The sequence below is a fragment of the Lodderomyces beijingensis genome, assembly GCF_963989305.1.
Source record: "Lodderomyces beijingensis strain CBS 14171 genome assembly, chromosome: 5".
Classification (NCBI taxonomy): Eukaryota; Fungi; Ascomycota; class Pichiomycetes; order Serinales; family Debaryomycetaceae; genus Lodderomyces; species Lodderomyces beijingensis.
This window is the reverse complement of record NC_089974.1, coordinates 705,216-720,565: the sequence shown is the minus strand read 5'-3', so window position 1 is coordinate 720,565 and position 15,350 is coordinate 705,216. Positions and strand designations below refer to the sequence as shown.

At 44.9% G+C, this 15,350-nt stretch overlaps 8 protein-coding genes across 8 annotated transcripts; 5 read left to right on the top strand and 3 right to left on the bottom strand. All coding sequences in view use genetic code 12, as the record gives it.

Moving 5' to 3' along the window:
• Positions 1-956: 956 nt before the first annotated feature.
• Positions 957-4,694, top strand: LODBEIA_P42020 (uncharacterized protein; the record flags this gene model as incomplete). Its single annotated transcript, XM_066974398.1, has 1 exon — positions 957-4,694. The coding sequence occupies one exon, from the start codon at positions 957-959 to the stop codon at positions 4,692-4,694; it is 3,738 nt and encodes a 1,245-aa protein (XP_066831140.1).
• Positions 4,695-4,785: 91 nt separating this feature from the next.
• LODBEIA_P42010 (uncharacterized protein) lies at positions 4,786-5,580 on the bottom strand (the record flags this gene model as incomplete). Its single annotated transcript, XM_066974397.1, has 1 exon — positions 4,786-5,580. The coding sequence occupies one exon, from the start codon at positions 5,578-5,580 to the stop codon at positions 4,786-4,788; it is 795 nt and encodes a 264-aa protein (XP_066831139.1).
• Positions 5,581-6,420: 840 nt separating this feature from the next.
• Positions 6,421-7,173, top strand: LODBEIA_P42000 (uncharacterized protein; the record flags this gene model as incomplete). Its single annotated transcript, XM_066974396.1, has 1 exon — positions 6,421-7,173. The coding sequence occupies one exon, from the start codon at positions 6,421-6,423 to the stop codon at positions 7,171-7,173; it is 753 nt and encodes a 250-aa protein (XP_066831138.1).
• Positions 7,174-7,313: 140 nt separating this feature from the next.
• LODBEIA_P41990 (uncharacterized protein) lies at positions 7,314-8,297 on the bottom strand (the record flags this gene model as incomplete). The annotated part of the gene is made up of 1 exon (XM_066974393.1): positions 7,314-8,297. One exon carries the CDS (start codon positions 8,295-8,297, stop codon positions 7,314-7,316), a length of 984 nt encoding a protein of 327 aa, XP_066831137.1.
• A 266-nt stretch (positions 8,298-8,563) lies between these two features.
• Positions 8,564-10,489, top strand: LODBEIA_P41980 (uncharacterized protein; the record flags this gene model as incomplete). Its single annotated transcript, XM_066974392.1, has 1 exon — positions 8,564-10,489. One exon carries the CDS (start codon positions 8,564-8,566, stop codon positions 10,487-10,489), a length of 1,926 nt encoding a protein of 641 aa, XP_066831136.1.
• Positions 10,490-10,767: 278 nt separating this feature from the next.
• LODBEIA_P41970 (uncharacterized protein) lies at positions 10,768-12,171 on the top strand (the record flags this gene model as incomplete). The annotated part of the gene is made up of 1 exon (XM_066974391.1): positions 10,768-12,171. One exon carries the CDS (start codon positions 10,768-10,770, stop codon positions 12,169-12,171), a length of 1,404 nt encoding a protein of 467 aa, XP_066831135.1.
• A 962-nt stretch (positions 12,172-13,133) lies between these two features.
• On the top strand, positions 13,134-14,243 carry LODBEIA_P41960 (uncharacterized protein; the record flags this gene model as incomplete). Its single annotated transcript, XM_066974390.1, has 1 exon — positions 13,134-14,243. The coding sequence occupies one exon, from the start codon at positions 13,134-13,136 to the stop codon at positions 14,241-14,243; it is 1,110 nt and encodes a 369-aa protein (XP_066831134.1).
• Positions 14,244-14,482: 239 nt separating this feature from the next.
• LODBEIA_P41950 (uncharacterized protein) lies at positions 14,483-15,184 on the bottom strand (the record flags this gene model as incomplete). Its single annotated transcript, XM_066974389.1, has 1 exon — positions 14,483-15,184. The coding sequence occupies one exon, from the start codon at positions 15,182-15,184 to the stop codon at positions 14,483-14,485; it is 702 nt and encodes a 233-aa protein (XP_066831133.1).
• Positions 15,185-15,350: the final 166 nt, after the last annotated feature.

The following is a 15,350-nucleotide window of genomic DNA, read 5'->3' as shown; positions in this document are numbered from 1 at the left end:
TGACCTGCCATGGTGCCAGGGGGTGACATTCATGGCAGGACCCATCCTCTAGCAGCACATGCCATCTGATTATGCAGGAATGAAAGTAAAGGGAGTGTGTCTAGGCAAGACTCTCATCGAAGATGATAATACACATATTTGAAGCGTTTTCCAAGAACAATCACGAGGGGTTCTGGCTGCGAAAAGAACTTGAACAAGCATCTTCAAAGAGCCAAAAGAGTCAAGCACCAGGCCGGATGAAATTTAGCCCAATAAGGCCCATGGTTGGCTAGGCATCTAGAGAATTGGTTCAGCAACGTAACGCTTCTTGTTGCTTCCAAATACCTCTAAAATTGGCCGTCCTGAAGCAGTTCAAACATGGGCGAAATGAGCGTGAAAAAGATTGGGAATTTCAATGGGTGAAGGCGGCCGCATACACCCACAGTCGAATCTATACACATCTGCCACCCGGCAACAGAAAAAAAAAAAAACAACAGAACCAATTTTTTTTTCCTCAATCAACATCCTGGGGTTTTTTCTCAATTTTGTTGCTTCTTTGCCCCTGCTGAATCCACCTTCCCAAAAGACCACCTTCTCCTCCACCTTTCACCACTAGAGACCGCAGCTACTTCTTGACTTTGACAGCCACTTGCTTCTGGCCATCTTACATTACATAATTGCCACAAAACACGCACAGGTGTGTGAGATTTTGCAGCTAAAAAAGTAAAATTAAAAAACGGTTCCATGCATCATCATCATCAGCTTCAACAACAACAATAACAACAACAAGATCGACATCGACAACGACATTGCCGGCTGACAACAACTTTGAATCTATTTACCCTTTTTTTTCAATTTTATATACATCTACTTTGGGAACAGACGAAAGAGACTTCCCCCCCCATTTAGAGATTGGATCGTGTTTGATTTTTGTTTTTGGTGTTTTTTTTTGTTAATTGATTGTTTCATATTTTTCCATGGTGTTGTACAAGAGGAAACAAGTGCCCTTCACGGCCCCTCCCGAGGTCCCTCTGGACTTGACAACTCCCGCATGGGTGATCCCCAAGACACGAGAATGGTTTCTCAGCTACGAAGACTACCTTGCGCGATTGGATTTCTACAACAAGCGCAAATTTGTCTGCGAAATCACCGGCAATTCGTGTCTCACCTATTTCGAAGCCTTGGAGAGCGAGGAAAACGAACGGAAGGAAGTCGATAAAAACTTCCCCGAGAACTTGCGCGAGCACATTCTCCGATATTTGCAGTTTAATCGCGTGTCAAGGTCGGATCTCTTGGTTGACACCGTCTACCAGACGTTTAGAAACGACTATTTCCCCGGAGAGTCTGTTTTTTTAAAAGGTCTCGATCAAAAGGACCCGTTGGCAAGACTGCGAGGCATCGTTAGGGAAAAAGTGCAATACGGCGCTGATCAACCGACAAAATATTTGGTGGTTAGAGCGAGCGATAAACACCAGGCAATCGTGACGGGTGATGCCATTTCGCGAGATCGCAACCAGTTTACCAAGTGGTTGATTAAAACGTTTATCAAGCTCACAATGTCGAGATCGCACAAGGTGGGCGCACCGTGGGTGGTGAAAACTAATTTTGCCAAGCAGTACGGTATACCCATGACTTATCCCGAAGATCTTCGACAGTATATCGAATCGACACCAACTGGAGAGCCAATATTCATGCAGCCTAAAAAGAGGAAAATTGAAAAGCAACCGGAAGTAAAACCGGAGAAAAAGGCACCTCCTGCAGGGGTGGAGCATAAAAAAAGGAAAATCGTCAAGGAAGAACAGGCAAAAAACTCGGCGACTCCCTCGGTGGATATGGCCGCCACCATTCCGTTTAGAAAGAAGTTTCCCACTCATCACATTCCGGAATCGTTGCAAAAGGAAATCGAAGAAGAAGAACGCAACGGGTCGCAAACCATTGTCCTGTCGCTGTTCCAACCCACAAAGAAAACCATTGTTGATGATCTTGCCATCAAATTCGATATCCAGAATTCAAAGCCCACGGCAAAGAAACTACAAGTTGTTCAATACGCGGGGAAAACACTAGATGGCAAGGACGAGAGAAAAAACGTGATGATCAATACCCCGGTTCAAGTGCAAGCGGTGCTGGAGGCGTTGCAAGTGTGGGTGTTTATGAATGTCTACCATACCGTGTTAAACATCGATGCGTTTACATTTGACGACTTTATCACGTCTTTAAACCTTGAGGGGATGAAAAACACCCCTCAGCTCGTGGATGAGATTTTTTGCGCTTTGCTTTGCAAGATTATATCTAATGAGATCCCGAGCCAAAAGGAATTGAAAGAGGCAGAGGCAGAAGGTAAAATATTTGGATTGAAAGTCACGATTCCTGATAAGAAGGATTTTGCAGAGGCAGAAGAAGAGGATGAGGAAGAGGAGGAGGAGGAAGAAAAAGAAGGGGCTGAGGAAGAAAAGGAGGAAGAAGAAGAAGAAAAGGAGGAAGAAGAAGAAGAAGAAGAAGAAGAAGAAGAAGAAAAGGAGGAAGAAGAAGAAGAAGAAGAAAAGGAGGAAGAAGAGGACGACGACGACGACGACGACGACGACGACGAGGACATGGCGGACGAAGATACCATCGACACCGAAGAAAGCAAAAATGGCGAAAAAAACGGCAAAAAAGTAACTGCGGTTGACAAAGATCCCAAGCAAAAGCTGCTTCATTCTGCATATGATCTACTCAACTATAAAGGCATCTCCTGGCATGATCGATTGAGGAAAAGGAATTTCAAAGATGGGGGCTGGCAATGCCTGCTCTTGGGAGTGCTATCCTTAGTTGAGCACGTCCCCAAGTATAAACCAATCATCAACGAGATTTACCAAACTTTAGCACCAAGAGGCACGCTGCCCATTCTAGCTTCGTTAAAGACTAATTTTTTTGAAAACTTGGGACTCGATTTGAAATTACACGCATTGTGCATTTTGACTGATTTGCTCATACCGACACCCTTGGTGCGCAACTACATCGAAGAAAGTCTAGAGAATCAGACCAACTATAGAAGAACACGGCTAGAGAATATTAGAGAGTACAAGGTGTACTTTGACGCTGCAAAGGAAGCCCATGATTATATCTTGAAGGAATTGCCGCTTGAGCCAGAAAAAGCAGAATCCACTACCGATACTCCAAATCAAAATGAAAATCAAGATCAAGATAAAAATCAAAAGCAAGATCAAGAACAAAATGAGTCAAACCCTGGTAAAGAAGGAGCTATCCCTGTTGCGGGGGAACCCGCAACATCCCTAGCCACAGCACCTACTAATCCGCTAGCTTTGAAATCGGTGGAAATGTCAGATCAAGAGCGAGAATATGCAGCAACGCATCCTGAATTTGCCGCCAAATGTAAAGTCCGAAAAGAAGCTCTACTCAAGATTAACGAAATCAAGGAAAACAAAAAATTCATTGAACAGAAATTAAATGAACTCGATTGTCAACGAGTGAAATTATTGGGTAAAGACCGCTTGTTCAATCGATATTGGTGGTTTGAAAATAACGGATTGCCAACGTTGCATGCTGGCTCCAGCAATGATGAAGACGACGACGAGAATGAAAATGAAAAAAAGAATGAAGACGAAATTGAATCGCACGACGACGGGATGGATGAAGTGCGAGATGAAAGCTATCTCATGGGGAGACTATGGGTCCAGGGTCCAAGTGACAGTGACATTGTAGCGAACTTCAAATGCGAAGTTGCTCATATTAATCAACTCGTGGAATCGCTTAGTGACGTCAATTGTGCCGTTGTCGATGCTGCTGCTGATGTTGTTGATGGCAATGGTGAAGCGGTGGAGTTTGCGGGAAAGACCAAGATTAAGCAGATGAATTTCAAGAAATTGCCTACATCGTTGAAACAAGCCGCCAAAGGGTTTGGAGTTAATTTCACTTTGAATGAGATTGTCAAAAATGATGATGGCGAGGGAAAAATAAAAGAAGAAGAAGGATTAAAAGATGCAAAAGATGCAATAGCAAAAGCAAAAGCAAAAGACTCAATAATCATTGATCATGAAGGTTCGCTATTAGCTCCAGTATCTCAAGTCCAACCGATGCAGCGCAAATTCATTGAAGAATATCGAGATCCGATTTTAAACAGCGATTCGTGGCGATATTACGACGAGCCTCAAGATATAGCCAAGTTGCTTTCATGGTTGAACCCCTGGGGCAAACGTGAGTCCGTTTTACGTAAGGAGATTGTGACGCTTAAAGAAGCGATAACTTCAAGCATGATTGCGAGAAAGAAAGCCCTTTTCATCGGAGTAGCGTCACCTGACGAGCAGGTGATTCTCGATGATATAACCAAGCTTCGCAATAGACTTTCTGAAATCCAAAATGCTGATAACGATAATAGTGGTGGTGGTGGTGGAAGTTTAGTCAAACAGGAACCACAAAGTAAAGCCAATACGCCAGACGCAGACGCCGACGAATCCAGCGACGTAAACTCGAGACGTAACGTGAGACCTAGCAGGAAACGAGGCAAAAACATGAACTTGTTCGAGAATATAGTGAAGTATGGAGATGTGGAAGATATCACAACCCATCTCAAATTACTCGATGCCAAGCTTGAGTTGGTGAAGCAAGAAAACGAAATCAATCGAGTCAACGAATGGGTCAACTCACTGGCTTTGGAACAGTTTAACAAGACATTGTACGAAGGAGGCGACAAGCTGAAAAAGACCAAAAAGAAGTAACAGTAACAGGACTACAAAGAGCAGTAGTAGTAATAAATAAAAAATATGAAATGCAACGATGTATGGATAAATACATCAAAAAGAGCCAAATTCAATATCTCCTCCGTTTATTCCTTCTCGCAATCTCACGAATGCGAGCTTGTCGCTCCTCAGCCTCTAACCGATCCCGCTCTGCCCTCATCTCGTTGCGCACCTGGATCTCCCGACGAGCCGTGGCGTCGGCGTCATTCAAAGCGCGATTCAAAGCACTCAACTTCTCAACATTAATCATCTCTTCCCCTGCTTTATCCTCCTCCTCCGCCTCCACCTCGCGCACGCGCTTACTTCCCATCATACGCTTATCGAGCCCGATCACGAACCCGTGGTTGTTCTTCCAGTTCGATATCGCAGCAGGCACATCCCATTGCGCGCGCTCCTCCTTGCTCAACTTCGCGCCCGATGAGGCATCGTCTATCTTCAATATTGGCGTGGGGGCCAGCGGCCGTTCGTGTCTGTTTTTGCTTAGCTTGTGCTTCGGCGGCAACATGGGGTCCTCCGTGTATATTTTGGTGCGGCCGTCGTTTGCGACGTATGTCGTTCCTGCTTTGTGTGGTGATGGAGCGGGGGGAGATAATTTGAGCTCGAATGTGCGTTTGGTGGCTTCGATTACGTCGTGGTCGGGTTCGGGGCGCGGGAAGTTGTGGATTAGGTTGGGGAATCGTCGTTTGAGGGGGATGGTGGAGTCGTATTGTGTGTGGTGTGTTTCTGTTAGTTTCGATGTCGTTAGGATTTGCGTGTTCTTTTGGTGGTGGTTGGGGTGGTGATGGGTGGTTGTGATTCGGGATAAGATTGGTTCGGGAGAGATGTACTCTGCATGCTTTGGTTTCGGTAGGAGTGTGGTTAACATTTAGCTGCTTTGGAGTTGTGGATACGAGGTGTAGATGGTTGATATCTCTGAGATGGATATATAGATGGTGGTGGTGATGGTAGCGTTTTTTTTGAAACACTTACCGTAGAAGGTTTCCTCCTGGCGAAGCGCAATCTGCGTACACGGTTGACCAGCGACGCCAAAACAATCTTAAACTTACGCGTACCATGCCAGCTTGTGTGACGATGATTAACTGTATTGTTGCCCGACAGGAGAGGCCAACCGCTCCCGCCGGGGTGTGGGTGAAAAAAAAAAAAAATTCAAGCTCTCATTGAAAACCTTTATTTCCTGGATGGAGTTCTAGAGCGGACACTTGGACTTTGAGTAATCTTCCTGAGCAATCGGTCTCGAGAATTGAGAATTGATTTGGCTCTCTTTTTCCCTCCCTACACGGCATTGCCAATCCGCCGGTGATCGTCTTGTGCCTGGTTTGGCCCATTTATTCTTTGACCTTTTGTCCTTTTGACTGTTTGTTTTCTATGGTTGCAAATTGCGCTTTCTCCCCAATCAGGGAAGCGGAAATTTTAGGCTCTTTTAGGAAGGCGGTGATGCGGTTTTCCTCCACCTCCTCCAAGAACCGTATATCAAGGCTTCTTCTTATGCTCATCACGTTCTTTTTTCTTGAATCACGTTAAAAGTGTATATATATATACCGTTGGACTCCTAACCCAACTCACTAGGGCGTATCTCCAACTCAAACAAAACTCGTGTTTTTTTCTTTATTTTTGATCAAATTACAACTTTTGCTGGTGTACAAGATCTGAAAACGTTATGTCTGATTTGCAACAACAACAACAACAGGAAATTACAAAATATCCAATGTCAAGTTCCGCAAAGCTGAATAGTATACGTCAGTTGACAAATAAAGACGTGACGAAAGCAGCATGGACGCTATTAGAAGCATTTGAAGAGGACTCGCTTTCAAAGCTCTTGATGAGGCACATCACCGACATAAGAGAGCGTAAATTCTGCGAATTGAGCTTGTATGAGGCGTATTTGAGACAACATATAGCCAAAGGGATCGTCTTGGGCCAAGGGGAAACAAGCGCGGGGTTTGAAACTGTGAGTATATGGTCTACTCCCGACAGTGAAGCCCGCGGGTTGGATTCATTCACGAATTTGATGGAAGCCGGTTATGGCAAAGTTTGGAATTTGAGTGGTGCTGAAGGAAGAGAAAAGATCTTTAATGGCATGTGGCCCTTGCTTCACGATTCCTGTGAAAGAATCACTCACGGTGACGTCAGGTTCAGGGGTAAAGGTGTTTACACCTTGGTTTACGTTGGCTCAACCGTGGCTGCAAGAGGCAAGGGCAATTTGAGGAAGATGTTCAGCTACATGTTTGAAAACTACGTCGATACTGGAGCTGGCAGCTTGACTTACTTGGAGAGTTCATCTGTCGTCAATATCCCCATCTATGAAAAATTTGGTTTCCATGTGGTGGAAAATATAATGCTTGGGGAGAAGTTTGAAGGTGCTGTTGAAGGGGAACACTTTGCCGTTATGAATGTAATGATTAGAGGCATCAAGGGCCATGACTGGACTAAAGACAGTGCTGACGCTGGCAAATTATAGAGAAAACTGTTTTGAAATAATGAAAATGAAAAACGGGAGTCCTTTAATTCCTTAAATATATATACATTGATTTTTAATGGAAACAAAAATGGGACGAAAAACACGGGGCACAACAAATGATTTCTTCTTTTTTTATTTTATCACTCGTCCATTGATAAAACAGATTGATGTGATGGTTGAGTCATTTGAGCGAATTCAGCTTTGGTTTTTTCCCTTATCAACTCTTCTTGGTGTTTGGAGATTGGTGTAACCACTTGATCAGGGGGCACAAACCTGAATTTCCCGAAACCAAAGGCTCGATCCGACATCTTGTTCAACACATACAACTGCGACCGGACATAAACCAACAAGGCCTCCACGTGTCTCACATCCACGTCGTCGCTGGCACTAAACACATTTCTCCACAAGGCGGAAGCAAGCGTGACATCATCGGTCATCAACCCTTCGTCGTAACTCAAAACACATCCCAAGAGTTGGGTGTGGAAATCTTTCAAATAACCTTCAATGATTCTATTGGACTTGATTGCCAACTCGGTGCTCATTCTCGCTTCTAGATCGCTAAAGATACGATCGACAAGTTTCTGTTGGTACTGCTTTGAGTATTTAAAAGGCAACGCTCTCATCCGAACCGATAAAATCCAGTAATGCAAAATGATAATCAGCACCTGCTGTGAAAACGACACCGGTAAGCCCAAGGTTTGGTAGTAGAATTTGGCAGTATCGCTCATGGGCTCATCGGGATAAATAAGCGCTTGCCTCTTGCACTCAGCAAAATATATACCGCCGGCAACGGGCCCGCTTCTCGACTTGTCCATATCCATTCCAAATGTTGAAATGACCCATTGCCCAATCTTTTGTTTGAATGTTGATAAATGTGCGTTGGGATCATCTTCCTGCTCCGACAAAAATGGCGCTTTAGTTGTCGGCTGACGCGGGGCGACTTTGAAATGGTGTTCAACTGGCGCTAGGTGTGAATCTTTGGCCATCTCGATTGGCGATTCCGTAGCTTCTTGCTCTTGTTTCAAATTCTTGAGTATCGATGGCTTCGACTGGAAGGACAAAATCGAGCTTCGCGACAAGTGTCTTGTCCACGGGCTACAAGCCCTCGAGTACGTTCTGAGCATCACCTTGAATCTGTCTAGGCACCTACCAAAGCTGGAAAACCGTGAAACTTTTGGAGGTTGAAGGTTTGACCGGTGAATATTTTCTTCCAGTGTGTGGGTATGTCTTGATGGATACCTCAGCTGCACGACTCACATTCTCTCGCTGGTGAAAAATTTACCAGCGGGTAAGAGAAAACAAAGGGATTTGGTGTATTTAAAAGTCCAACGATCTTACCACTTCCAGGGCAACCTGCTACTTTTTACTTTTCAAAAGTCTTGCAGCATTGATGAGTTCTGCAGTTGTTGATGCGTTCAACAGATTGAACCTTCAATTAGGCTCTAGCCCATCAGAATACGAAAAAGTGTACGGAGTTTCGTACGAATACTTGTCAAAAGTAAAGAACTTTGACGATTTGCAAGCATTTAAAAACTGTTTGGTGTCCTTGATTAATCTAGACCAGTATGGAAAAGCTGAGCAGCTCGTTGCGAAAGTGCCCAAGTCGTTGGAGAAGCTGTTGATTTTGGAAATCTCGTACATTTACTACAAAGTTGGCAAGTGCTCGGAAATTTTGAAACTTTATGAGACTTATGAGTCCCAAGTCGAGTCAAAATTCATACAAGCAGGATTGGTTCATGTCCTCATACAAACTTATTACAAGCTTGGCGACTATGCAAAAGCATTGCAATTGAACCATCGTCTACTTGGGAGTGGTGACAGTGGCGATGAAAAGTTGGACTTGGCCATCAACGAGAAAGCAATCGCGTCGCAATTGATCTTGCTGACTGGCGAGTCTGTTGATTCCTCTTTGGAGCTAGCCGACGAGAGCAGCTACGATTTGCTATACAACGAGGCTATTGTGCAATTGGCCAAGTCGAATTTGGCGGAAAGTTTGAGCTTGCTTCAACGGGCGCACAAGCTTTGTTTCGATAACCACGTACCGGAGCAAGAGTTGGAGGCTGAAATTCTTCCCATTAACCTTGCAATTTCCTACGTTTACCAATTAAAAGGAGACCGTGCAAAAGCACAGGAGATTTTGGAGTCCATAAGTGTGGACAAAGTGGCAGACGCATTGCTCAAACTTATTGTGCAGAACAACTTGTACTCGCAGAATAGTATCCAAACAGGCGTTAGCCCCAATTTTATTGAAAGGGAGCTCGACATTCAACAAAGAATTCAGCAGTTGAAACAAAAATTAACCATTATTCAGTACGACACCATCTTGCACAACAGCATACTTTTGAGATTCGCAACTGGAAGCTTGAGCTCCTGTCAATTGAAAGCGCCACTGCTTGCTCGGGGCAAAGGTTTAGTTGCGCAGGCTTACAAAATCTTGACAGCACTCGACATTACTTACAAAAGCATAAACGACCCGTCTCAGACCAAGGCAATAGGAAGGAAACTCGTGCGATATATCACCCAGCAAACCGATGCTCAAGTAAAAGAGGCCAGTGTGTTGCTCTTGGTGTTTGTAAATTCCAAATGGGGCAACTTTGACCAGAGCTTACCAATTTTGGAGAAAATGGCGCAAGAATCGATGAATACAATGGCAATTTCTCCTGGGATCGTGGGCACCTTGGTCAATGTCTATGAAAGTACGCAAAACATCAACAAGTTAAAAACTCTCCTTCGAACATTGGTTGAGAAATTCTTGTACAGTCCACCAGATGCCTTCAAAAAGGCAGATTATTTCAACACTGCGAAAATCATTGCAATGAAAAACATGGCATTTAGCAAAGACTCGCGACAATTGTTTGAGTATTTGCATGAAGCCAATCCTCAAGACGATCTCATAAACTCCGTTTTGTCAAACTCCGACGAGAAGTTGACACCGATAGAAGAGCTCGCATCGAGCAAATCAGTAGAGGAGCTTTTAGCTGTCAATATTGCAGATTTGATTCCAAATAAAACACAACCAATCAGAACCGTACACCTGAAGAATGCACCCAAAGTCACAAAGAAACAACGCAAGCCGACATTTGGCAAGAGCAAAGTTGTAAAGCCAGAGGGAGAATTAAAATTGGATGAAGAGAGATGGTTGCCGATGAAACTCAGAAGCTACTGTAAGCCGCTGAAGAAGAAGAGAGCTGGTGGACATCAAGGTGCAGTCGAGCCAACTGCATCTGTCCAATCAGCAACATCGGCGCAGGGCACTTCTTCTTCTACTTCTTCGAGTAGCGGGAATAAGAAAAAGAAGAAGAAGGGAAAGAAATAGATTTTGTAGAGATGAGTTTACTTTAAGATCACTGTGACTTTTAAGAAGAAAAAAAAACCCCCCGGTGGAGCGCAAATTTGCAGCTTCTTCTATTTTTGTCTTTCTTTCTTTGTTTTTTTGTAGGAAACAACAAGAACGTTGTGAATTGAGCCCCTGAAAGGAATAAAAGAGTGAAAGTCTTTGTATGGTTCTCTGACCGCTGAACGGTTGAGCAATTTGCGTTCTTTGAAGCCATGATTTTGTGTTGAATGAGATTTACCAGAACGACAACTAAGATAATGACAATGACAATGACAATGATAATGACGATGATGAAGATGACGACGACGATGTACATCCTCTTGAGCCTCCTTTGCCTTTGCCCATTTGCCAATTGCTCGGTGCTAAATCTTCTTCCACCAAGCCAAGATCCATTTTACCAGCCTCCACGCAATTTAGCAAACTTGGACCCGGGAACCATAATCAAGCATCGCCCCACGCCACAGAAACTATCCAACGTCTTCTTCACCTTCAACTTGAAAAACTCATGGCAGTTGATGTACCGAACAACAGACACATTCGGCAACGCAACAGCAACAATAATCACGATCATGGAGCCGCACAATGCCACAGCGGATAAAGTCATCTCGTATCAAACAGCCGAAGATTCAGCTCACATAGATTGCAGTCCCAGCTACGGCTTCCAATTTGGAGCGCCGCATTCGACATTAATGACGCATTTGGATATGCGGTTCATGATTCCGGCGCTATCACGCGGGTTTTACGTGATCAGTTCCGACTACGAAGGTCCCAACTCGGCATTTTTGGCGGGGATGCTGCTGGGTTACGCCACGCTAGACGGCATCCGCGCTGCTTTGCAACTGGGGAACATAACGGGAATCAGCAACGAGGCCCGCGTGGTGATCTGGGGGTATTCCGGCGGGAGTGTCCCCACTGGGTTTGCAGCGTGCTTGCAGTCTAGCTATGCGCCAGAGTTGCTGCGCTCGTTAATTGGATGCGCCATGGGTGGCATCGTGGTCAACATCACATCAGCAGCTCAGGCAGCTGATTGCACGGTGTTTTCCGGATTGATCCCCTTGGCTTTGAACGGGTTATGCAACGAGTACCCCGTTTTCGAGCGTGAGATATATGACAACATCGGCCCCAACCATCTTGAGAATTTCATATGGAGTCAGACAAATTGTTGGATCCCCGGGATGTATCATTACCAATACACGAATTTCTTCACTGGCGACAACCGGACTTTCCAGCGTGGTTTCGATATTTTGCAAGATGCGCAAATTCGCCGCATTGTGAATGAAAATTGCCTCATCAATTTGAACCAGAGCTACTTGCCTCAGGTGCCCGTGTTTGTCTACCACGCCTTGCTTGATGAAGTCACGCCCTTGCAAGACGCGTTGCAGTTGTACCGTCAGTGGTGTGACTGGGGGATCCGTTCATTCGAGTTTGCCGAGGATTTCTTGAATGAACATGTTTCGGAACAAGCTTTCGGAGCAGGCGCCGCCTGGACTTGGATCGAGGCGAGATTCGACGGCGTTGAACCCGTGCTGGGTTGTGAGCATACACTGAGATGGAACAATTTGTACTACCCTAATGTTAGTCAAGACGTCCGCGACCTCCTTACCGGGTATAATCACACCTTGATTGACTTGTTGGTTAAGGATGAGAAATGGGAGGTCTAGCTAGGAAAAAGGTTGTACCACGATCAATTTGGTGTTTCAAGTGAGTATCTCTTGTACAACAAAGAACGAATCTTCGTCGCTCCCTCTCTCCCTCTCTCTCTTTAGAACCCTACGGCGTTAGAACTTTGACTTGCCGTGTTCCTTCAACACGGTGTCCGTTACTACTAAGCGTTGACTTTCCTCCCTCATCGGTGGCAAAACCGTGATGCGCAAACGTTTTCCCAAAATGGTTAACATTTCCGCTCATCGCATAAGAGGCACGTGCCAGCGCGATTGCACCAGATGCCAAATCGAAGTCTAACAATTGCGAGATCAACACTACACATGAAAACTTGATTTATTGTGAGAACGGACGGAAGTTTAAGTCCTATGCATATTTTAGTGATGTGTCTGTTTGCTTGCTTGCTGGGGTTTGGCCCGTGGCTAAGGCGATTCACATGAACATATCAGCCACCAACGGTTATAATTTTTTCCATAGTCTGCCAATCAGGAAAGTCAATCTTCAGTGCTGGTTATTTTTTTTCATTTTAGATTGTTTTTTTGCTATCTTAGTTCATCTTGACGGTTTTCACCCTGATCTTCAAAGAAATCGAATTGGCAAAAGTTTCCCTCCCCCCTGCGCGATTGAGAATAGCCGATATCAACACCTTTTAACTCGACGTGCATCCACAGAGAGCGGAACCGACGTTGCAATACGTCGCTTTGTTCGGTGGCCAATAAGTTGCTGCTGCTTCTGCTGCCGATGATGACAAATTGAGAGTGGAGGGAACGGCGATGACGGTGGCGGCGGTTGTGTTAGTTGTGTTGGGGGGAGGAAACTGGGAACGCACTATAAATTGATTGGCAATGCCGCCCCGTTCCGATTTGGGGAAAAAGAAGACCATTCTAACGACTCTTTTTCCACTCGTCATTTACAAGAGCTAGAAGGAACCCACCCCCTTATTATTGTTTTTTTTACCAGAATGCCCGAAGCAGTACCAGATCAATTCCAGGGATTTGCCGTTGACAAGAAGGAAAACTGGAATAGACCAAAATTAACCTCGTATGACAGAAAACCCATCAATGCTCACGATGTCGTTTTGAAAAATGAAACCTGTGGGTTGTGTTATTCGGATATCCACACCGTGCAAGCCAACTGGTCGCCCATTGCCAGGGATAATTTGGTTGTTGGCCATGAAATTGTCGGTAAGGTCATTGCTGTGGGTGACAAGGTGACGGAATTCAAGATTGGCGACCGTGTTGGAATCGGTGCTGCATCATCCTCCTGTCGTGAATGCAACAGATGCAAGAGCGACAACGAGCAGTATTGCAAGACCCAGGCGGCTACTTACAACTCCAAGGACGTTCGATCAGATGGCTATGTGACGCAAGGTGGCTACTCGTCTCATTCCATCGCTGATGAGCTTTTCTGCTTCAAGATCCCCGATGACTTGCCTTCGAAATACGCCTCGCCATTGATGTGTGCCGGTATCACTGTTTTCTCGCCTTTGATTCGTAACTTGGGTGGAGCTGACGCCAAGGGTAAAAACGTGGGCATTATTGGTATTGGTGGATTGGGCCACTTGGCTTTGCAATTTGCCAATGCCATGGGTGCCAATGTCGTTGCATTTTCCAGATCGTCATCGAAGAAGCAGCAGGCTTTGGAGTTGGGTGCGCATGAATTCATTGCCACCGGTGAAGACAAGGACTGGGCCGAGAAATACGACGATTATTTTGATCTTATTTTGAACTGTGCTAGTGGTGTCGACGGGTTGAATTTGGAAGAGTACTTGTCGGTTTTGAAAGTTGACAAGAAGTTTGTTTCTGTTGGATTGCCACCCGTTGAAGAAAAATTCGAGGTTAGTCCTTTTACATTCTTGAAACAAGGTGCTAGTTTTGGCTCTTCATTATTGGGCTCAAAGGCTGAAGTTCAACAAATGTTGGACATTGCTGCCAAGCACAACGTCAAGCCCATGATTGAAGAAATTCCAATCAGCGAGGAAAACTGTGCCAAGGCATTGGACAGATGTGAGGCCGGTGATGTTAGGTATAGATTTGTCTTTACCGATTTCGACAAGGCCTTCACAGCCTAGAGCTAGTTATTTATATAAGTATACATTATAGAAGTATAGAATAAAATTTAGAGTCAACCTTGATAGTAGCCACAAGGGTGCATGACAAAAATGCTCTTCCTACAAGACTCACGAGAAATGAGAACAGTCATATTTTTCACGAATAAATTAATGGATATCATATTAAACCAGCAAAAGCAGAAAGTAGAACTAAATAAGAAGACAGAAAGGATATTAATTGCCAGGCTTGTTTTTTCATGCTAACTTGAATTGGACAAGATGGGAAAGCTGTTCTTCTTAATCAATGTCCGTTTCATTTCGTTCTTACCCAAGGACATTGACCTTGAATGTTTTTGAACGCGGCCCAGGATTTTCTCCAGCGACAAAGACCTCACCAAATACTTGCCGCGGTTGGTGCGACTAGGCGTCACGAATCCCGGAGCATCAGTGAACTTGTGCAACGACTTGAAATCGTTGTTGAAATTGGCCGGTTCGTACAAGGTGGTCAATTGCTGAGTCGTAGACCCTTGCGTCACGTAGCCTCTATACTTGTTGACGCTCAAGTCCATCAACGGTTTCCGGGCACCGATACTTCTGTACACGGGCACTTGTTTAGGTTGGAGGATATTCTCTTGGTCGTTATGGTTCAATTTGTTTGACGTTGCAGGTGGGAAATCACGCGCAGAAGCGGCTGCAGGGGCGGGTTTCGGCGAGTCTTCCCATATTGAAAATCCCAAGCTTGGCGATATGGCGACTTTTTTATTAGGTGAGGGACTTGCGGTTTTGAAGAAATTGAAAGAGTTGGTGCTGCTCAACGATTTGGTCCTCGGAAGCGATGATGTACCGGATTTGCCTAGCGGCGACTTCTTGTTGTTGACGGCATTATTGGACGATTTGGGTGAGAGTGCTGGTCTTTTACTTGGTGACGATGAAGGAGTGGACGACATGGAATTGTCAAGCATTAATGAAGTAGTGGGTGAAAAAAAAAGAATAAGCTGACAGACCAAGGGGAAAGGCAGTGGAATACAAGTTGAATTTTATAAGATTGGTTTGCGGCCTAGAGGCTTTCAGCTTTTGCAGTCTTGCGCTCTTGCGGTCTTGGGGTGTGTGTTTTCTTTAACTCCTTTG